Genomic DNA, 23771 nt, shown 5'->3' on the forward strand with positions numbered 1-23771 from the left:
CAAGGGAGTGCTGGTATATAATCAAAGGAAAGACTTGATGGTATAAACAATTTATCAGCTTACGATATTCCAATGTGTCTAAATTCCTTTCCAGTCAGTTAGATACAGGAAATGATGAGGCCAATATCCCTGCAGCAAACTTCCACAAAAAGCATTATAAAAGTCACCAATTCAATTTTCTGGCATGAAGTTAATCGTGGAATAAACGTTATGTCTAAAGAACTGACTCGCCAACTCAGGAGCAACAGTCCAATCCACTGACCCATACAGAACATTAAGACTCATACACGTGCTGCTTTTTTGATACATCCCTCGACCTGTAACCCTCCCCCAAAAGTGGAATTTATTGTCATATTTACAACTGCAAGTGCAATGAAATACTTAGTTGCAGCAGCATTGTGGCTTATAGCATCATATAAGCAGCATTCCTTCGCGTGAAAACAGGACCTTTGGCCCAGCCGGCCCATGCTGTCTCAGCATGTCACAATGGCCCACATTTGGGCCACATCCCTACAAACTTTTCCTGTTCACGTACCTGTCCAAGTAACTTAAATGTTTTCAATGTACCTGCCTCAACCAATTCCTCTGGCAGCTCACTTCACATACGGACCACCCTCCGAGTGGAAAAAGTTGCCTCTAAGGTCCCTAGCAAATCTCTCTCCTCTCACCTAAAACCTAACCCTCAAGTTCTTGATTCTCCCAACCCTGGAAAAAAATGGTGTACATTCACACTATCATTTTATACAGCTCTATTAGATCATCACTAATTCCCCAACACTCCAGTGAAAAAAGTCCCAGACTGCTCAACATCTTAAATCAGTTCCCACAGTCAGGACACCAACTTTATAAATTTCCTTTGTAGTCTTTTCAGCTTAATGGCAACTTTCCTATAGTGGGGTTACCAAAACTGAACACAACATTCTAAGCGCAAACAACAGGAATTCTGCAGATGCTGGAAATTCAAGCAACACACATCAAAGTTGCTGGTGAACGCAGCAGGCCAGGCAGCATCTCTAGGATGAGGTGCAGTCGACGTTTCAGGCCGAGACACTTCGTCAGGACTAACTGAAGGAAGAGTGAGTAAGGGATTTGAAAGTTGGAGGGGGAGGGGGAGATCCAAAATGATAGGAGAAGACAGGAGGGGGAGGGATGGAGCCAAGAGCTGGACAGGTGATAGGCAAAAGGGGATACGAGAGGATCATGGGACAGGAGGTCTGGGAAGAAAGACAAGGTGGGGGGGAACCCAGAGGATGGGCAAGGGGTATAGTCAGAGGGACAGAGGGAGAAAAAGGAGAGTGAGAGAAAGAATGTGTGTATAAAAATAAGTAACAGATGGGGTACGAGGGGGAGGTGGGGCATTAGCGGAAGTTAGAGAAGTTGATGTTCATGCCATCAGGTTGGAGGCTACCCAGACGGAATATAAGGTGTTGTTCCTCCAACCTGAGTGTGGCTTCCTCTTTACAGTAGAGGAGGCCGTGGATAGACATGGCAGAATGGGAATGGGATGTGGAATTAAAATGTGTGGCCACTGGGAGATCCTGCTTTCTCTGGCGGACAGAGCGTAGGTGTTCAGCAAAGCGGTCTCCCAGTCTACGTCGGGTCTCGCCAATATATAGAAGGCCACATCGGGAGCACCGGACGCAGTATATCACCCCAGTCGACTCACAGGTGAAGTATTGCCTCACCTGGAAGGACTGTTTGGGGCCCTGAATGGTGGTAAGGGAGGAAGTGTAAGGGCATGTGTAGCACTTGTTCTGCTTACACGGATAAGTGCCAGGAGGGAGATCAGTGGGGAGGGATGGGGGGGATGAATGGACAAGGGAGTTGCGTAGGGAGTGATCCCTGCGGAATGCGGGGGGGGGGGGGGGAGGGAAAGATGTGCTTGGTCGTGGGATCCTGTTGGAGGTGGTGGAAGTTAATACGGAGAATAATATGTTGGAACCGGAGGCTGGTGGGATGGTAGGTGAGGACCAGGGGAACCCTATTCCTAGTGGGGTGGCGGGAGGATGGGGTGAGAGCAGATGTACGTGAAATGGGGGAGATGCATTTAAGAGCAGAGTTGATAGTGGAGGAAGGGAAGCCCCTTTCTTTAAAAAAAGAAGACATCTCCCTCGTCCTAGAATGAAAAGCCTCATCCTGAGAGCAGATGCAGCGGAGACGGAGGAATTGCGAGAAGGGGATGGCATTTTTGCAAGAGACAGGGTGAGAAGAGGAATAGTCCAGATAGCTGTGAGAGTCAGTAGGCTTATAGTAGACATCAGTGGATAAGCTGTCTCCAGAAACAGAGACAGAAAGATCTAGAAAGGGGAGGGAGGTGTCAGAAATGGACCAGGTAAACTTGAGGGCAGGGTGAAAGTTGGAGGCAAAGTTAATAAAGTCAACGAGCTCTGCATGCGCGCAGGAAGCAGCGCCAATGCAGTCGTCGATGTAGCGAAGGAAAAGTGGGGGACAGATACCAGAATAGGCACGGAACATAGATTGTTCCACAAATCCAACAAAAAGGCAGGCATAGCTAGGACCCATACAGGTGCCCATAGCTACACCTTTAGTTTGGAGGAAGTGGGAGGAGCCAAAGGAGAGATTATTAAGAGTAAGGACTAATTCCGCTAGACGGAGCAGAGTGGTGGTAGAGGGGAACTGATTAGGTCTGGAATCCAAAAAGAAGCGTAGAGCTTTGAGACCTTCCTGATGGGGGATGGAAGTATATAGGGACTGGACATCCATTCTAAGTGTGGCTTAAACAACATCTTGGTGGCTGTAGAGTTTTTTTTTCCAGAGGTCTGAGCACAGAACACGAAGCTGACACTTCAACATTCCCTTTGAATGGCACTCCAGCAGAAGGTGTCTTCCAGTTTATATATTAAACCAAGGACCTGTGTACCCTCTTGGGTGGATCCCATGGTACTCAGAAAAGCCAATATTAATTCTTCAGTCAATAGTTCAAGAACAGTATCTGATCTTTTCTGCATTAGAGTAGAATATACACTAATTTATTGCCAGACTTCTGAAGTAAAATTGACTGCACTTCAAACACTTCACTGCCTGCAGTACTTGGAGATGATCAGAGACAGTGAAAGATGTAACTATTCATTAAATGCCACTTTCAACAGGACCACTTCTGATCTAATTAATCTGAATTTTCTCTGCTTTCATCAGTTAAAATTGGTCCTTCTTATTTCTTTGCTAATGCATACTGTTAGAGAAAGAAGAAACCTTTAGAGGAGATTCTCTTGGGGCTAGTAGTCAGTGTGGTGCGTTGCCTCCTGGTTGCCAGGGTCAAGGATGCCTCTGAGCAGTTGCAGGAAATTATTGAGGGGTGAGGGCAAACAGCAGGTTGTTGTACATGTTGGTACAAATGACAAAGGCAGGACAAGGGATGAGATCCTGCAGAGAGAGACAGATACGAGGTAAGAAGTAGAACCTTGAGAGAAGTGATCTCCAGGTTACTCCTGGTGCCATGTACTGACAAGGTCAGATAGAGAAGGACAGGCCAGATGAATTCATGGCTGAGGAGATGGTGTGGGGTGCAGGGATTCATATTCTTGGACCACTGGGATCTCTTCAGGGATAGAGTGAGCCACACAAGAAGGACGGTTTACACTTGAAACAAAGGAGGACCAATATCCTAGCAGGGAAGTTTGTTACACAGATTGATTTAAAATGGATTGGCAGGTTTGGTGGGACTCTGACCAGGGGCAAATTATGGGATAAAGCAATAGTCAGCAAGTTCAAAGTAAGTTTATTATCAAAGTATATATATGTCACTGTATACAACCCTGAGATTCATTCTTGTGGGTGTACTCAATAAATCCATAAAAGAATAATAACCATGTTAGAATCAAATCGAAAGACCCCACCAACGGGGCTCTCATTCTGTGTGCTAAAGACAATACACTGTGCAAATACAAAAGGAAAAAAATAATATTAACAAATAAATAAGCAATAAATATCAAGAACATGAGATGAAGAGTCTTTGAAAGTGAGTCCATAGGTTGTGGGAACATTTCAATGATGGGGCAAGTGAAGTTGAGTGACGTTATCCTCTTTGGTTCAGGAGCCGGATGGTTGAGGAGTAATAACTGTTCCTGAACCCGGTGGTGTGAGTCCTGAGGCTCCTGTACCTCCTTCCTCATGGCAGCAACGAGAAGAGAGCATGACCTGGGTGGTAGATGTCCCTGATGATGGATGCTGCTTTCCTGCGAGAACACTCCATGCAAGTGTGCTCAATGGTAGGGAGGGCTTTACCCATGATGGACCGGGCTATTTCCACTACTTTTTGTAGGATTTTCCTTTCAAGGGCGTTGGCATTTCTATACTAGGCCGTGATGCAGCCAGTAAATATACTTTCCACTATACATCTATAGAAGTTTGTCAAAAATTAAATGCAAGTTTAGATATCGGGATAGCCACAGGCACAGTAAAGGCATGGAAATTAATATACAGTTAAACTGCATTTATTTCAATGCACAAGATTTAAGAGGTAAACTGGATGAACTCAGAGCATGGACTGGCTCTGAGGACTAGGGTGATATAGCCGTAACAAAAACATGGCTGAGAGAAGGGCACGACCAGCAGCTCAATATTCCAGGATACATATCTTTCAGGTGTGAAAGAGGCACAGGTAAGTGAGGGGGTGTTGCTTTTTTTGATAAAGGAGGACCCAACAGCAGTGCTTAGAGATGACATTCTTGGGGGAAATCATCCAATGATACCATAGAACTTAGAAAAAGGAGAGGGGAGGTCACTTTAATGGGGCTATATCACAGGTCCTCCAATAGTCAGAGAGAGCTTAAGGAGCAGGTGTAGAGAGAAATTGCTCATAGTTGTAAGAATAACAGGAATGTATTAGTGAAAGACTTTAATTTCACTTCCATTGACTGAGTCACCCAGTGTATTAAGGGCCTGGACTAGGTGGATTATGTGACACGTGTCCAGGAAAGTTCCCTGAGTCAATATATAGAGGTCCTACGTGGGGCAGTGCAGAAACAGACCTTCTCATAGGGAATGAGGCAGAGCAAGTAGCTGAGGTGATAGTCAGGCAGCACTCTGGCTCTAATGCTATAATTCTGTATGGTTTAAGATAGTGATAGAAAAAGAAAGGACAGGTCCACAGGTCAAGAGAACATTTTAGGGGAATTAAGCAGGAATGAGCAGAGATCGATTGGATGAACCTGTTTCAAGGAAAACATACCGATCATAATTGGGAGGCTTTTTAAAAGAATGATAAGGAGGCCAGGAGAAGCATGTTCCTGTTAGGGTGAAGGATAAGCCAGTTAAGTTTATGAAACCTTAGCTGAGAGACAGAGGCTCTGATGGAGAATGTAGAAGCATACATTGGATTTCAGAGGTTGGGAATAAGGAAATCCCTTGATAACTACAGAAAATTAAAAATACGTTTGAGAAGGAAATTCAGAGGGCAGAAAGGGTAAGGAAAATCTCAAGAGGTTCTATAGCTGTATTAAGAGTGAATGGTGGTGTGGAAAAACATAGGTTCCCTGAGGACTCAGTAAGGCCACCTATGTCTTGACCTGCAAGTGATGGTTAGAATTCTTAACAAATATTTCTCCAATGTTTACTGAGAAAATCACGGTTGCTCAAGAGATAAGAGAGATAAATGGTGAGGTTTTGGAGGACATTCATATTACTAGGGAGGAGCTATTTGCAGTCTTACAGTACATTAAGGTGGATTATCCTCAGGGACCAACCAAGAGCATCCTCAGACTTCATGGGATGTTACAGAAAACATTGTGGGGCTCATGTGGAGATATTTGCTCCAATGTTAGCTGTAGGTGAAGATCCCAAAGAGTAGAAGGTGGCCAATGTTGCTCCACTGTTTAAGAAGGATAGCAAGGACAATCCAGGGAACTACATGTCAGTCAGACTGACGTCAATAGTGGGGAAGTTACTGGAGGGAATTCTGAGCGACAGGATCTACCTACATTTGACAAGACAGAACCTGACGAAGAGTTAACATCGACAATGTTGCTTGACAACCTTTTGAGTATTTTGAAGAGCTAACTGAAAAGGTAGATGAGGGCAGCGCACTGGATATTGTCTATTTGACCTTTGCAAGGCCTTCAACAAGGTACTGCATGGAAGGCTGTCAAGAAGGTTAGATCCCATAGAATACAGGCAGAGCTAGTTAGGTGGATTCAAAATTGGCTCAGAGGTTAGAAGCAGAGGGTGGTGGCTGATGGTTGATTCTTACAATGGAGGCCAGTGACTAGTGGTGTGCCAGAGGGATCAGTGTTGTGATTCATTATTTATATAAATGATTTTGGACGAGAATACACAAGGCTTAATCAGAAAATTTGCAGGTGACACAAAATTTGAGGTGTTGTTGATAGTGAAGAAGGTTATCGTAAATTACAAGGCCATCTTAATTTCAAATGTAATTCAATACAGATAAGCGAGAGGTGATGCATTTTGGAAAGTCAAACCAGTGTAGGACTTAAACTATGAATATTAGGGCACTGGGTAGTGTAACGGAACAGAGAGAGCCGGAAGATCAATTGCATAATTCATTGAAAGCAACATCACAGGTAGCCAGGATGGTCAACAGCACATTTAGCATGCTGGCCTTCATCAGTCAGGGTACCAACTACAATGTGGTTTCACCAAGTAAAGCAACTGGGACATCGGTGAAACCACATTCGGGAGTAGCGTGTACAGCTTTGGTCACCCTGGTTATAAGAAAGACGAGGTTATTCTGGAAGGAGTAGAGAAAAGAACTCCAAGGATTTCCCAAGACTAGAAAGCCATAATTATAGGGATAGATTGGCTAGGTTCGGTCTCTATTCCTTGGAATGTAGGAGAATGAGGATGACCTTATAGAAATCCTAGAGTGAGGGTTCAAATGGGGTGGAGTTTGTTAGGTGTGTTCAGGAAAGCTTCTTGACACAATATGTAGAAAAGCCTACAAGAGGAGAGGCTGTACTTGATCTGGTATTGGGAAATGAACCTGGTCAGGTGTCAGGTCTCTCAATGGGAGAGTATTTTGAAGATAGTGTTCACAATTCTATCTCCTTTACCATAGCACTGGAGAGGGCTAGGAACAGACAAGTTAGGAAAGTGTTTAATTGGAGTAAGGGGAAATATGAGGCTATCCGGCAGGAAATTGGAAGCATAAATTGGAAAAAAGATGTTCTCAGGAAATGTGCGGAAGAAATGTGGCAAACGTTCGGGAGATATTTGCGTGGGGTTCTGCATAGGTACATTCCAATGAGACAGGGAAAGGATGATAGCGTACAGGAACCGTGGTGTACAAAGGCTGTTGTAAATCTAGTCAAGAAAAGAAGAGCTTATGAAAGGTTCAAAAAACTAGGTAATGATAGAGATCTAGAAGATTATAAGGCTGGCAGGAAGGAGCTTAAGAATGAAATTAGGAGAGCCAGAAGGGGCCATGAGAAGGCCTTGGCGGACAGGATTAAGGAAAACCCCAAAGCATTCTACAAGTATGTGAAGAGCAACAGGATAAGACGTGAGAGAATAGGACCAATCAAGCGTAACAGCGGAAAAGTGTGTATGGAACCAGAGGAGATAGCAGAGGTACTTAATGAATACTTTGCTTCAGTATTCACCACGGAAAAGGATCTTGGCGATTGTAGGGATGACTTGCAGTGGACTGAAAAGCTTGAGCATGTAGATATTAAGGAAGAGGGTGTGCTGGAGCTTATGGAAAGCATCAAGTTGGATAAGTCACCAGGACCAGACGGAATGTACCCCAGGCTACTGTGAGAGGCGAGGGAGGAGATTGCTGAGCATCTGGCGATGATCTTTGCATCATCAACGAGGACGGGAGAGGTTCTGAAGGATTGGAAGGTTGCGGATGTTGTTCCTTATTCAAGAAAGAGAGTAGAGATAACCCAGGAAATTATAGACCAGTAGGCCTTACTTCAGTGGTTGGTAAGTTGATGGAGAAGACCCTGAGAGGCAGGGTTTAAGAACATTTGGAGAGGCATAATATGATTAGGAACAGTCAGCATGGCTTCGTCAAAGGTAGGGCATGGCTTACGAGCCTGATTGAATTTTTTGAGTATGCGACTAAACGCATTGATGAAAGTAAAGTCATAGATGTAGTGTATATGGATTTCAGCAAGGCATTTGATGAGGTACCCCATGAAAGGCTTATTGAGAAAGTCAGGAGGCATGGGATCCAAGGGGACATTGCTTTGTGGATCCAGAACTGGCTTGCCCACAGAAGGCAAACAGTGGTTGTAGACGGGTCATATTCTGCATGGAAGTTGGTAACCAGTGGTGTGCCTCAGGGATCTGTTCTGGGACCCCTACTCTTCGTGAGCAGATGGAGTTCAACCCAGATAAGTGTGAGGTGGTTCATTTTGGTAGGTCAAATATGATGGCAGAATATAGCATTAATGGTAAGACTCTTGGCAGTGTGGAGGATCATAGAGATCTTGGGATCTGAGTCCATAGGACACTCAAAGCTGCTATGCAGGTTGACTCTGTGGTTAAGAAGGCATATGGTGCACTGGCCTTCATCAACTGTGGGATTAAGAGCCAAGAAGTAATGTTGCAGCTATACAGGACCTTGGTCAGACCCCACTTGGAGTGCTGTGCTCAGTTCTGGTCGCCTCGCTACAGGAAGGACTTGGAAACCATGGAAAGGGTACACAGGAGATTTACAAGGATGTTGCCTGGATTGGGGAGCATGCGTTATGAGAAGAGGTTGAGTGAACTTGGCCTTTTCTCCTTGGAGCGACGAAGGATTAGAGGTGACCTGATAGAGGTGTATAAGATGATGAGAGGCATTGATCATGTGGATAATCAGGGGCTTTTTCCCAAGACTGAAATGGTTAACACAAGAGTGCATAGTTTTAAGGTGCTTGGAAGTAGGTACAGAGGAGTTGTCAGGGGTAAGTTTTTTTTACTCAGAGAGTGGTGAGTGTGTGGAAGGAGCTGCCGGCAGTGGTGGTGGAGGTGGAAATGATAGGGTCTTTTAAGGGACTCCTGGATAGGTACATGGAGCTTAGGAAAATAGAGGGCTATGGGTAAGCCTAGGTAGTTCTAAGGTAAGGACATATTTCGCAAAGCTTTGTAGGCTGAAGGGCCTGTAATGTGCTGTAGGTTTTCTATGTTTCTAAATGTTTAAGATTATGAGAGGTGGATAGTAACAGTCCTTTGCCCAAGGTCGGAGAGTCCAAACTAGAGGGCATAGATTTAGGGTGTGCGGGGAAAGATTTAAAAGGGACCAAGGAGCAACTTCTTCAGGCAGAGGATGGTGAGTGTATAGAACAAGCTACCAGAAGTGGTTGCGGCACGTTCAGTAGTATAATTGAAGAAGCACAAGGATAGGTGTCTGGAGAGGTGGGGCTTAGAGCGCAATGGACTGAATGTAGGAAATTGGGACTAGCTGGGTGAGCACTGTGGTCGCTATGGATTCATTGGTCTAAAGGGCCTGTATCCGTGCTGTGCTGCTTTATGACTTTTTGACTTTGGGAAGATGCCTGATCTTTGTGATAAGCGTGATATTGGAACTTAAGAAGATTACATTGCTGGGAATTAACCTAGCTGGACTCCCCTTTGAGTTTGGAGGTAGGAGTTAAGGAATCAATCTAATCAAGGTGCATAAAAGGATATGAGAAGGTAAATATGGGAAAAGGAAGTCTCCAATGAGAAAATCCACAAGGCAGAGCAAACTTTATATTAGCAGCTGGGTCATTCAGAGTGAAATCAGGAAGAAAGCTTTGTAAATCAAAGCCAGTGGGAGTTTGGAACCCACTCTCATGATCTATAGAAAGTTCCCATAAATGGCAATGTGGTAATAACCATGTTACATTTTCAATATGTTGATTGAAAGATAAATACTGGCTACTTCCCCTTCTAAGGAGTGGGGTGGGATTCACTCAAGAAGGCGGACAGAACATTGGTTTAATATGTTTTCTGAAAGGTGGTACCTCCAGCCCTAGTGGAAGTATCAGCCTAAATTTTTGTGCTGAAGATTCAGGAGTGTCTTGAGCCTATGAATTTCTGCCTCAAAGTTAGGAGAGATTGTGGTGAATCAAATGAAATACAGACTATGGCCACTGGAGTCTTGTTGTGTAATGTTAGTAACAGAAGTACAGCAAAGCCTGGTAAATGGAGATAGTTTACTGAGAGTTTGTAATCTGAGTGAACTGTGGAGCAGGCATGCAGGGTGAGGGACATCAGTCTTCAACCATTCTCTGCAAACCCACTGCATCTCTAGACCTCGGAGTTTTACTGAAAATCCAACCACAGGTTGAGTCAGCTGTTGTTAAATCTCCACTTCTCTTCTTGTAACTTCGCATTTTTCAGATCAAGTTGTGAAACACCCCTTGAAAGGCTACACCTGCTTCCTCTTTCTTTGTGCATCCTTTTTAAAAATTAACCTGTTCCCTGCCAATTCCAGTGATAGAGACATTCCTCACATACTCTAAACGTACACGCGTACAGAATTCCGCTTAGCTTTACCAATTTTTGCCGCATAAAACTTGCCAAGTGTAGAGGAATACTCCAGAACGATACGGACACAGCTATTACCAGCTCTAGTGTACGCCCTTTTCCCATTCTATTTCTTTGGCATTATCCTTCTGAATTATCTGCATTCCTCTCAAATTTTATTATCGCTAGAATGTCTACACTTGGCATTATCTTTCAAATTTCTCCCTACCTCTCGCTCCATTCCCATCCACCCTTCCAAATATCTTCCCCACACAAATGCTCAGGGTGCAGTCACCCCTACAGTGACTGGAAAAGTCGCGGATACAGCCCGGTCCATCACAGGTAAAGCCATCCTCAACATTGAGTGCACTTGCGAGGAGCTCAGTCTCAGGAAATCAGCATCCATCATCAAGGACCCCTGTTAAGTTTTATAACTCTAAAACATTAAACTAATTGATGGGAAAAGACGAGAGACCAAAATGTTAGGCTACCTCCACGTGTACTTTAAGCAAGGCTCACATGTATCATGACATACGCCATAATACGTACTTTCAAATATAACCCACAATGCATTACGTCAACAACAAAGAATGCTTAGTCAAACAATATATTTACAATATTACTCAACTATTACTGAAATGTTAAATACATAACACTCCTCCCTGCTTAGCTATAAACTCCAACTCAATATGGAATGCATCTCAACTTATATACAGTACACACTATACTCTCTAATACAACTACTGTACAGACATTCACAGCATAGTAAATTTTATATTGTCCCGTTCCAGCCTAAACATTTAATCACCGTGGAGGCTTTCTTACTCTTGTAGGATACGTTGTTCCTGACAGGGGGATCACTCTGCTTGGCAGGTGAGACTAGAGGCTGTAAAACAATCTCAGGTTCAGAGGCCTCCTCCGTGGTGGTTGTAGGAGTTGACTCTGGGACTGCAGGAGGTGGTTCTGACAGCTCTGGACACCTTTCCTCTCCTTCCCTCAGCTTTTCTCTCTCTGGATCTTCTGCGATCCTCGATTCTTTCCTGGTCCCGGATTCTTTCTCTCTCTTTATCCTGCCGATGACCCCTTCCTCAGTCGTGCTCCCTTTCATTATCCTTCGTTCTCTCATGACCCCATCACAACCTTGCTCACAGTCCCGATTCCATCCACACTCTAGTTCCCCTTCTTTTTCTTTCTCACATTCCTCCTCTTTTTCATGCCTTTCTCTTTCTTGCTCACAGTCTTTCTCTCTATATCTTCTCTCCTTTTCAACTTGATGTCTTCCTTTTTAACCTTCTAGTGACTTGTGAGCATCTCTGAATTTGCTAATTTCTTGAGAAATTAGGCCTCGTTTATTCTCTTCCATTTCCCCAGCACTTACGTCATCCTCCTTTTCCTTTTCCATCTTTCTAGGATGTGTATCTTGATCTTGGGAAGGTGCATTTAGTTCACTGAAGTAATCTCTTATTAATCCTTCTATTGCTCCTTTTGTGATCTGATCTCTCCTTTTGGTTTCCCAATCAACAACATCATCTGACAAGTCCTCTGCTTTCATATCCCCATTGACTCCTGTCTTTTTGGCCTTCCATTCACCCAGATGGGTTTGGGTCTTTGCATCTACTTTCACAGGCAGCTTTTTGTCTCTGCAACTCGACTTTGTTTTAAAATCTTTTTATTTTCCCTGTGCAGTGCATTTCTTTTTTTTTTCTGCACAACATGCTCTTTGTATGTGTCCTACTTTGTTGCATTTTCTGCAAATTTCCCCTTAAAATCTGCATTGGTCTGGTATATGAGAGTCTCTGCTACAACGGTATCATAATTTGGTTGGACAGGCAGGTTTCAGTTTAGATGGTGCAATTTTCTTGAAGATCTCCATCATTTCTGACTGCAACTCAACTTTGTCTTTGTCTGCTGTTTCCATTGATTTCAACTCTGCTTCACATCTATTTCAACTGCTCTTATAAATATAAGTTCTGCTTCATTTAGGAGCCATTTTTGAATGCTTTCTTGTAAGATTCCACAAACTAAATGATCTCTCAGTGCATCATTAAGCCCATTACTGAACTGACAATGCTCAAACAACTTCTTCAAATCAGCCACAAATGCTGAAATGAACTCCCCTTCCTTTTGATTCCGCTTCTGAAACCTAATGTGTTCCGCAATCAACAATGGTTTTGCTTCTAAATGTTCTTGTGTTACTTTCATGATATCAGCAAAGCTCCCTTCAGCTGGTTTGGTTGGAGCAGTCAAACTCCTAAGCAAACTACATGCTTTCCCACCTATTACACTCAGCAATACTGGTACTCATTTCTCATTGACTATTCCATTTGCTTTAAAATATTACTCAGTTAGCTCAGTATACAAATTCTATTTATCTGTTGTGTAATCAAAAGTATCAATTTTTTCCAATGTAGCCAGCCATTTCTGCTTTTTAACAAAAGATTATTATCACTCAGTTCTCGCTGTTTATGAACCCATGAATTCATCCATTTTCTACCTTTCTTTTTAAACTCAGTCTTTTTTTTGTGAAGAAAATATACTACTTTGAAGAAAAACTGCTGTGTTTTTTTAAAAAAACTGAATGTTCCTCACTGCGCTTTTTAAAAACTTGAATGTCTTGCTGCATTTCAACAGGTAGGCAGTCATCTTGAGTTCATTTAAAACATCCTCATCATCACTGTTAAGTTTTGTAACTCCAAGATATTGAACTAATTGAAAGGAAAAGACAGGAGTCCGAAATGCGAATCTAACTTCGTACTTTCCTTAAGAAAGGTGTGCACTTATCACGTGGCAGTGTGATGGTGTATGCTATTTACATACTTTTACATATAACCCACAAGGCATTTTGCAAACAACAAAGAATGCTTAATCTATATACTACTAAAACATTCTTCCTCTGTTTGTCTGTTTGTGACCTCCAATTAGCACAAACGGTGCATTACAGCGGCACTTTTTTTTGGCTAAATCGAATTAAAATGCACTAACTTACAGAGTGCAGGCAAAGTTCAGGGTTATATATTCGTATAAAATTGCTCATTCACCAAAAATCAACAGGCTGGCTTTCACCTGAGACCCGATCCGCCATCATGGAAATCAGAACGCGACAGCCCGACGCATGCGCATGGCCAGCCTCAGCAGCGACACCTACTGGAGCAAAAGGGCAGGGCAGCTCTATTTTGAGGGGTCACATTCTGCTAATCACCATCGGCATGTGCAGGATTGGGACAGATCTAACTGCCACCCATCAATAACAGATAATTAAATCTTATTGTAATGATGTACTTCGAGACTCCCATAAAACCCTTTGTTGCAGTCAAAGGACAGCGGTGACTATATCACGTCCATTTAGGGGAGCACCAACCACATCATCAGAATAATCAGCATCCTTTGGTGTTAGTGCTTCGTATCTTCTATCCAGCATTAGGGTTAAAAAAAAAATGGTCAGCCTAATTATGCCGCGTGGAAAGGAAAGGGGGACATTATGGTCAAGAGATGATGCCAAACGTCGTCGGGAAGTGGTAAGGAGAGGGAAAGAACAAGAATCAGATGAGGCCAGGGCCGCACGAGTCCAGGATCAAAGAGTCAGGACAAAAAAAGATGAGAGAAGAAGAGACAGAGGAGGAGAGGCATGCACGTCTCCAGGATCAGAGACAAACAACAAACAGCAGAAGAGATGAAGGGACGGCGGATGAAAGGGCTGCACGTCTCCAGAATGACAACGAGAGGCACAAGGGTGGCAGAGCAACACTCACAACATGCTGGAGGAACTCAGCAGGTCGGGCAGCATCCGTGGAAATGATCAGTCAACGTTTCGGGCTGGAACCCTTCGTCAGGACTGTAGAGGGAGGAGACAGAGGCCCTATAAAGGACGTGGGGGGAGGGTGGGAAGGAAAAAGTTGGGAGGTTCCAGGTGAAAAACCAGTAAGAGGAAAGATCAAGGGGTGGGGGAGGGGAAGCAGGGAGGGGATAGGCAGGAAAGGTGAAGAAGGAATAGGGGAAAGCAGAATGGGTAGTAGAAGGAGACAGAATCATGAGGGAGGTGATAGGCAACTGGGGGAGGGGGCAGAGTGAAATAGGGATAGAGGAAGGGAGGGGGAGGGGAGGGAATTACCGGAAGTTGGAGAATTCTATATTCATACCAAGGGGCTGGAGACTACCCAGACGGTATATGAGGTGTTGCTCCTCCAACCTGAGTTTAGCCTCATCCTGGCAGTAGAGGAGGCCATGTACGGACATATCGGAATGGGAATGTGAAGCAGAGTTGAAGTAGGTGGCAACCGGGAGATCCTGTCTGTTGTGGCGGACAGAGCGGAGGTGCTTGACGAAGCAGTCCCCCAATCTGCGTTGGGTTTCACCAATGTAGAGGAGGCTGCACTGGGAGCACCGGATGCAATAGATGACCCCAACGGACTCACAAGTGAAGTGTTGCCTCACCTGGAAGGACTGTTTGGGGCCCTGAATGGTGGCAAGAGAGGAGGTGTAGGGACAGGTGTAGCACTTATGCTTACGGGGATAAGTGCCAGTTGGGAGGTCCATGGGGAGGGACGTGTGGACCAGGGAGTCGCGGAGGGACCGATCCCTGCGGAAAGTGGAGAAGGGTGGAGAGGGAAAGATGTGCTTAGTGGTAGGGTCCTGTTGAAGGTGGCGGAAGTTGCGGAGGATAATGTGCTGGATCTGGAGGCTGGTGGGGTGGTAGGTGAGGACAAGGGGAACTCTGTCCCTGTTGTGATGACAGGAGGACGGGGTGAGGGCCGAAGTGCGGGAAATGGAGGAGATGCAGGTGAGGGCATCATTGATGACAGCAGAAGGGAAACCATGATCCTTAAAGAAAGAGGACATTTGAGATGTCCTGGATGGCAGATAAGCCAGAAATGATGCCATCAAAAGTGTCCTTCGTTAAATGAGGAGGAGCTATATTTGCTTTGCTACGCGTCGTTCTTCTTTGATAAACTGAGGTTTACTACTTCAGTTTCCAAAGCAAAGCGATACCAATAGCATTCAGGAAAATTTAATGTTCATTCTGGTCACATCAGACTGCACTACCCTTCTCTCAAAGGGTGCCTAATGGGTCACCCCGTTCTCTAGTAAAGCAATATACTTAAAATATTACTCAAATGTTACTGAAATATCAAAAACACTGCAACTCCCATCATCCAGGCCATGCTCTCTTCTCACTGCTCTCATAAAGTAGGAGGTACAGGAGCCTCCAGACCCACACCATTAGGTTCAGGAACAGTTATTACCCCTCAGCCATCAGGCTCTTGAACCAGAAGGGATTACTTCACTCACCCCAACACTGAACTGATTCCACAATCTATGGATTCACTTTTAAGGACGCTACAACTTCTGCTCTAGATACTTATTGCTTATTTATTGTTATTTTTTCCCTTCTGTTTTGAGTTTATTGTCTTTTGCACATCTGTCGTGTGCAGTTTTTCACTGATTCTATTATGTGCCTTTGTATATCTCTGAATGTTCGCAAGAAAATGAATCTCAGGGTTCTATATGGTGACATATATGTACTCTGATAATAAGTTCTCCTTGAATTTTCTTATAAATTTCTCCTTACCCCAACTGTTTACCTCATAGTACACCAAGTCCTTGTTTCCAGAAGGGCTGGAAATACAGACTTCCCACGGATAACAAACATATGTGGATGCTACTAATGACAAAGCATTTCAATTTAAGGAACATACTACTTTCTTTAAAAATCAAAAAGGAAATAAGCTACCAAAAGGGTTGAACTTAATGATAAAGGCATTGACTAATCTTGATATCACAAGTTATAGCTGTGTAAAGTAATACTGTGCAACTAGGAAGCCTCTTGACACAAGTAGGTTGGAAGAGGCTGCTTAATGTGTGCCTACATATAGATGCATTTGTTATAAAGCAAACCAGCAGACAGCAAGGACAAAGGGCAAACACTCCAAATCACACCTCCTGTAACAATAGCTGAGTGCCTGTCCCCTCGGTCTCATGCATTGTGAATGAGTTGGTCTTGTCTTGTTGCAGCTCTGAAAGTGTGATGTAATTGTGGCTTGTATGTGGTTTCAGAAATATTGTAAAACTCCTTTGTAAACACAAGAGCGTCAGATGCTGGAATCTGGTGCAATACATACAAAATGGCTAGAAGAACTCAAAGTTAGGCAACATCTATGGAGAGGAATCAATGTTTCAGGCTGAAATCCTTTGAAGGGTTCTGACGAAGGTTCTCGGCCTGAAATGTCGACACACTGAGTTTGTGCAGGGTGGTTCAAGAGCTAACTGGTTGAAGGGAAGTAGCTGTTCTTGAAGCTGTTGGTGTGGGACTTCAGGCTCCTCTATCTCCTTTCTGATGGTGGCTGCAAAAAGGCCGCATGGCCTGAATGATGTGGATCTTTGATGATAGTTTGCCTTTTTGAGGGAATGTATTGTGTCGATACTCTCATTGGTGGGGAGGGTTATGCCATTGATGTACTGGGATATGTCCAATACTCTCTGCAGTTTCTTTCGTATTTGCACATGTTAAATGCCATACCAGACAATGATTCAACCAGTCGGGTCATTTTCAACACTATATTTGTAGAAGTTTGTTAGAATGTTCACTAACATACTGAACTACCTTGAACTTCCAAAAGAGTGAAAACACCAGCATGTCTTTCCTGTGATTGCACCTTTGCACTAGACCCAGGGCAGGTCATCTGACATCCTAATGCCCAGCAAGTGAACATTTCGCTCACTCAACAAACCAGAATGTGAGTCGGGGTCCAGAGCATGAGTGGGTGTGAGATCATAATGCAGCTGGGACCCAGGTCTGGACTGTGGACTGTGGCTGGGGCCCTCAACACCAAAGGTCAAGAATATGGGTCGGCTTGTGGCTGGAGCCAGGGTCCAACGTGCTTGTAAACGGGACATGGACTGGAAGACGAGAAGAGAATGGGTCAAAAGAAAAGGTAGTCATGGGGTGAGGGAGGGGGGAGCAGTTGCCGTCTGTGGGACCATGCAAAGACATGTGGAGGAAAAATACATGGACAGACTTTACGAAAAACAGAGGGTGCAGGTACGTGGGGCAACAGAGAAGAAAGGTCTGAATGCTTAACCATACTTTTAAATATTAATGGAGGTGGATGAGAACTTTGTGTTTCTTGGTGTAAATATCACCAAGAGCTTGTCCTGCTCTACTCTTAAAGATGCTATGGCTAGGATAGTATACCAGCACCTCTACTTCCTTAGAGTGCTAAGATCATTTGGCATGTCCCCATTGATCCTTACCAATTATTATACCTGCACCATAGAGAACGTTCTGCGCAGAAGCATCACGGTTTGGTATGGCAAATGCTTTGCCCAAGACTGCAAAAAAAAAACTGCAGACATGCGGACTTAGCTTAATCCATCATGAAAACAAGCTTCCCCTCCATGGGCTCTGTCCACACTTCCCATTGTCTCAGGAAAGCAGCAAAAGAGTATTCTCACCCCAGTCATTCGCTCTTCCAACCACCCCCCACCCCGCCCCTGGACAGAAGATACAAATGCTTTAAGACGTACACCACCAGTATCAATGACAAGCTTCTATCCTACCATTACAAGATGCTTGAAGAGACCTCTTGTACGATAAAGATGAGCTCCTGTCTGCACTACGCTTTCACTGTAACACTACACTCAGTGGCCACTTTATTAGCTACATCTGCTCATTAATGTAAATATCTAATCAGCCAATCATGTGGCAGAAAATCAATGTATAAAAGCATGACAACATGGACAAAAGGTTCAGTTGTTGTTCAGAATGGGGAGGAAATGTGATCTAAGTGACTTTGACCATGGAATGATTGTTGGTGCCAGAGAGATAGTTTGAGTATCTCAGAAATGGCTGATCTCCTGGGATTTTGATGCACAACACTCCGGAGTTTACAGAGAATGCTGCAAAAAAAAATCAAAAAACATCTGGTAGGGGGCAGTTCTGTGGAAAAAATACCTTCTTAATGAGAGGTTAGAAGAGAATGACCAGGCTCAAGCTGACAGGAAGGTGACAGTAACATATTGCAAGAATAGTGTACAGAATAGCACCTCTGAAAACACAACACGTTGAACTTTGAAGTGAATGGGCTACAGCAGCAGAAGATCACGAACATGCACACAGAGTCCACATTGTTAAGTATAGGAAGCATACAATAAAGTGGCTACTGCGAGTATTTTCTGCATTCTATTTTTGCCTTTCTCTTTGTACTACCTTGATATACTTAATTTTTGAAATGAGCTGTATGGATGGCATGCAAAACAAAGGTTTTCACTGTATCACAGTCCAGGTAACAAAAACAAACCAATTACCAATTAGAAAAGAACTTCCCCCTGTGGTAACTTCAGTGGTGATAACACCAACAATAAGCAGATTTGCATTTACACAGTGCAGTTCAAGATCTCAGGATATTCTAAGGCACTGTTTCTAATAAAACAGTTATGATGTGGAGACACCATTATAATGTGGCTGGCAGTTTGCACATAACCCGATCCAGCGAAGTATATTATCAGATTTTTTGATTAACTGAGGGAGAAATGTTGCCAAGATACCAGGAAAATGCCCCTATTCTATGTTGATCAAGTACCACTCAGAACTTTGATTCAATATCTAATCCAACAGACAGCCCTTTCAATAGTTCTGCATTTCCACAGAACAGGAAACAAACCTCTGATTCCATTCAGCCAGAACTGACTCTGGATCAGTAATCAAAAGTCAGGCAGAAACAGTTATTATCTTGTGCTCCAGACAGGCACTTATTGTCACTAACCTTTGCCGAAGTTTGAAACCAAGTTACAAAACCATTTTCCTTGCAGTAGCTGTCCATTGAGGTGGGATTATTCTCCAAACCGTCCCACTGCTGATCACACTTGTTTGCTAAAAGCACGGCAGGGATTGGCTTCCCATTGGGCAGCTTCACATTTTTGTCCAAGTCACTTTTCCATTTCAGAACAGCGTCAAATGTTGACCGCCGAGATACATCAAAGACTACAATAGCTCCAACTGCTTCCTTGTAATAAACCCTTGTCATGTTCCCGAATCGTTCCTGACCTATTGCAGCCAAAAAAGAAACAAACATCAATGCAATACAAAAATAACAATTTGATTAATCTTTTTACTGGGATAGAATTTATACACAAACTATGAAACAAAATACTCAAAAGTTCAAAGTAAATTTATTATCAAAGTACATATATCACCAATACAAACCTGAGAGTCATTTTCTTGTGGGCATGCTCACTAAATTCAATAACCATAATAGAATCAATGAAAGACCACACCCAACAGGGTGGGCAACTATTGTGTAAAAGACAGCAAACTGTGCAAATAGAAAAGAAAAAAAGGAAGTAGTACCAATAATGAATAAATAAACAATAAATATAGAGAACATGAGATGAGGAGTCCTTGAAGGTGAGCCAAAGGTTGTGAGAACAGTTCAGTGATGGGGCAAGTGAAGTTGAGTGGTTATCCTCTCTGGTTCACGAATAGTAACTATTCCTAAACCTGGTGGTGAGGGTCCTGGGTCTCCTGTACCTACTTCCTGATGGCAACAGCTAAAAGAGAGCGTGACCTGGGTGGTGGGGTTCCCGATGATGGATGCTGCTGTCCTGCGACAACGTAATATGTACATGTGCTCTATGATGGGGATGGCTTTATCGATGATGGGCTTGGCTGTATCCACTATCTTTTTGTAGGATTTTCCATTCAAGGGCATTGGTGTTTCCATATCAGGCTGTGATGCAGCGAGTCAATATACGCTACATTACACATCTATAGAAGTTTATCAGAGTTTTAGATTTCATGCCATATCTTCACAAACTCCTAAGGAAGTAAAGGTGCTGCTGTACTTTCTTTGTAATTGTACTCATACAACTATTGCTTTTTTTAATTTTATGCTGCACTTTGGCGTCCTCCACCTTAATTCAATCAGCCCATCACCCTAACCTCTTCATTTCCACATGAAGCAATATCTGCTCTGCTATTCAATCATGGCTGATCCTTTTATCCCCTCTTCAACTCCACTCCCGGCCTTCTCCCCGTAACCTTTGATGCTGCGTCCAACCAAGAACCTATCAAGCTCTTCTTTAAATATACCCAATGACCTGGCCTCCACAGCTGCTTGTGGTAACAAATTCCACAAATTCACGACCCTCTGGTTAGAGAAATTTCTCTGCATCTCTGTTTTAAATGGATGCCCCTCTATCCTGAGGCTGTGCCTTCTTGTCCTAGACTTCCCCATCAAGGGAAACATCCTTTCTGCACCTACCCTGTCTAGGCCTTTCAATATTTGAAAGGTTTAGATAAGATCCCCTTTCTTCCTTCTAAATTCTGGTGAGTACAGACTTTTATTCCCACTCACTGCCTCCTACCGATCAGCCAATGTTCTAATCATGCCAGCAACCTTCCTGTAATACCATGGACTCTTAACTTGGTAAACAGCCTTAAGTGTGGCACTTGTCAAAGGCCTTCTGAAAGTCCAAATATACAAAATCCACTGCAACCCCTTTATTTATCTTATGTGTAATCTCCTCAAAGAATTCCAACAGGTTGGTCAGGCAAGATTTTCCCTTAAGGAAACCGTGCTGACTTTGTCCTGTGTCACCAAGCACTCCATCACCTCATCCTTAACAATTGACTCCAACATCTTCCCAACCACTGAGGTCAGGCTAAAGGAAATAAGGAAATTGCCTTTTAAACTCACGAGAGAGCGTAGGTCATCAACTTTTTGCTGATGTTTCTGTAGCAGGCAATTTCTTTTTTACGAGGTCTAGTTGCTAGCTTGATGCTCAACCCAGCATGGATGGAAAGCGTGCCTGGGGAGCCAGCTGGGTTCAAACTCAGGAGCCTTTGTTCCAAAGTCCGGCACTGATGCCACTACGCCACCAGCTGGCATGAGGTCAGGATAACTGGTCTACAATTTCCGTTCTGCTGCCTTCCTGCTTTCTTAAAGAGTGGATTGACATTTGCAATTTTCCAGTCCTCTGGCACTATACCAGAGTTCAATGGTTTTTGAAAGAGCATTACTAATGGTCCCACAATCTCTACCTCTTTCAAAACCCTAGGGTGCAGTTCATCTGGTCCAAGTGACTTATGTACCCTTAGGTCTTTCAGCTTTTTGAGCACCTTCTCCCTTGTAACTGCAGTCGCTTCTCTTCCCTCATACCCTTCGACATTTGGCACACTGCTAGTGTCTTCCTCAGTGAAGACCGATATAAAATACTCATTTAATTTTTCTGCCATCTCCTTGTCCCCCGTTATTATTTCTCTGGCCTCATTTTCTAGCAGTCCTATATCCGTTCACATTTCTCTTTTATTTTTTACATGCTTGAAAAAGTTTTTACTATCCATTTTGATATTATTTGCTAGCTTGCTTTCATATTTCATCTTTTCCCTCCTAATAATTCTTCCAGTTGCTCTCTGTAGGTTTTTAAAAGCTTCTCAATCTTCTATTTTCCCACTAATTTCTGCTTTGTTGTGTGCCCTCTCTTTTACTTTTACATGAGTTTTGACTTCCCTTGTCAGCCATGGTTGTACTATTTTGCCATTTGAGTATTTCTTTGTTTTTGGAATTCACCTATCCTGCACCTTCTCATTTTTCCCAGAAACTCATGCCATTGCTGCTCTGCTGTCATCCTTGCCAGCATCTCCTTCCAATTTACTTTGGCAACTCTTCTCTCATACAACTGTAATTTCCTTAACTCTGCTGAAATACTGCTACATCAGACCCTACTTACTCCCTATCAAATTTCAAGTTGAACTCAATCATATTGTGAACACTGCCTCCTAAGGGTTCTTTTACCTTAAGCTCCCTAATCACCTCCAGTTCATTACATAACACCTAATCCAGTATAGCTGATCCCCTAGAAGACTCTATGACAAGTTGCTCTAAAATCTTGTAGGCATTCAACAAACTCACTCTCCTGTGATCCATTTCCAATCTGATTTTCCCCAATCAACCTGCATGTTGAAGTCTCCCATGACTATCATAACATTGTCCTTTTGCCAAGAACTTACATTCCTGAACTTGTTACAGTTGATCACATTCACATTTTGGGCTTAAATTATGTGCCATGATAACTTTTCCTGATTCCATTCCAGCTCAACTGGAATTTCCGTGATTGACCCTTCCCAAAATGCCTTGTTGATCTACGGGAACTTCTCCTTTCAGAGTCTCACCTTGCTCCACTCCTCACCCCTCATGTTTACTCTCAAACACTGCCACAAATTCCTCAATGTCTTTTTCTCTGCTGATTTTCTATAGCCCTAAGTGACTACTAATCCTTTGTGACTTCAATATTCATTTCAATTCTTGCTGTTTCGCCTGACATCAGACTTAATTTCCTCCCTGACACTCCCTCCCAACATACAAACAGATGCAGCTATTTCCCCACACTTAATTTTGCAATTCAAAAGACATTTTTGTCTGTTGCACGATCACCAAAAAGGTAATTTATTAATTTCTTGTTTATTGGCCTCCACCCCAATTTCCTCCTCTTACATTTCTTTCAGAGTTTATTTTTTGAGAAAAATCTCAACTCTCTAATTAGCATCATAGAATCACATTGAGATAGAACATGGAAACAGGGGCCTTTGCCAAACATCAACCACCCTGCTGCATTGTTATTCACCTCAAATTCTCATTAACTCCCCAGCCCATTCTCCCACCCCCAGTTTCCACCACTTACCTACACATTCGGAGCAATTTACAATGGCCAATTAATTTAGCAATGCAAACATTTTTGGGATGCAGCAAGATACCAGAGCCGTTTGAGGAGACCCATTGGATTACAGGGCTGAACCTGTGTCTCTAATGCTGACGCAGCAGCTCTGTTAGTCATTCAAGCCCTTTACCTTTCAATTACCCACCCATGATAACATTTCTGTAATTTTACTTCAGACCACACCCTCACCAACAACTTAATGCAATTAGTCTCCTTTGCACTCATTATTCTCTTTGCCACACACATTACTTCATTTCCCCAAGTCCACAATACATGCAGCTGAAGAATTTTGACAGATTTGACTGGAGCACATTATGCATTTCTGGTATTGATGCTACATGTACTGAAGGATCAACCATGGATTAAATGACCAGCACAACCCCAATCCCACTCAGCCACTTCAGATCTCCTCTTACACTATCATCAACTCATCTGTGTGTCTTTTTTTTGCATACTTTTCAGAATTTTCACCGTATTGTATAAATTGTACTTGCCTGAACCTAAGTGCCTGTGATGTTACTGCAAGCATATTTTTCATTGTTGCTCCTCGTTGTGCTTTTGTGGCGCATTGCGCGGTAACCTTTCCATTTCTTTAACATTTGTCTGTTTTTTACGAGGCCGAGTTGCTAGCTCAATCTCAA

The 23771-nt window shown here is 43.3% G+C and overlaps 1 protein-coding gene across 1 annotated transcript in view; it reads right to left on the reverse strand.

Moving 5' to 3' along the window:
* rab32a (RAB32a, member RAS oncogene family) overlaps positions 1-23771 on the reverse strand; it is a 32769-nt gene that overhangs the window by 5456 nt on the left and 3542 nt on the right. The window contains exon 2 of the mRNA XM_072265654.1: positions 19179-19459. Within this exon, the coding sequence (XP_072121755.1) occupies positions 19179-19459 (281 nt within the window). The remainder of the gene's footprint in view (positions 1-19178; positions 19460-23771) is intronic.

Source organism: Mobula birostris, chromosome 8 (genome assembly GCF_030028105.1).
Source record: "Mobula birostris isolate sMobBir1 chromosome 8, sMobBir1.hap1, whole genome shotgun sequence".
NCBI classification, from domain to species: domain Eukaryota; kingdom Metazoa; phylum Chordata; class Chondrichthyes; order Myliobatiformes; family Myliobatidae; genus Mobula; species Mobula birostris.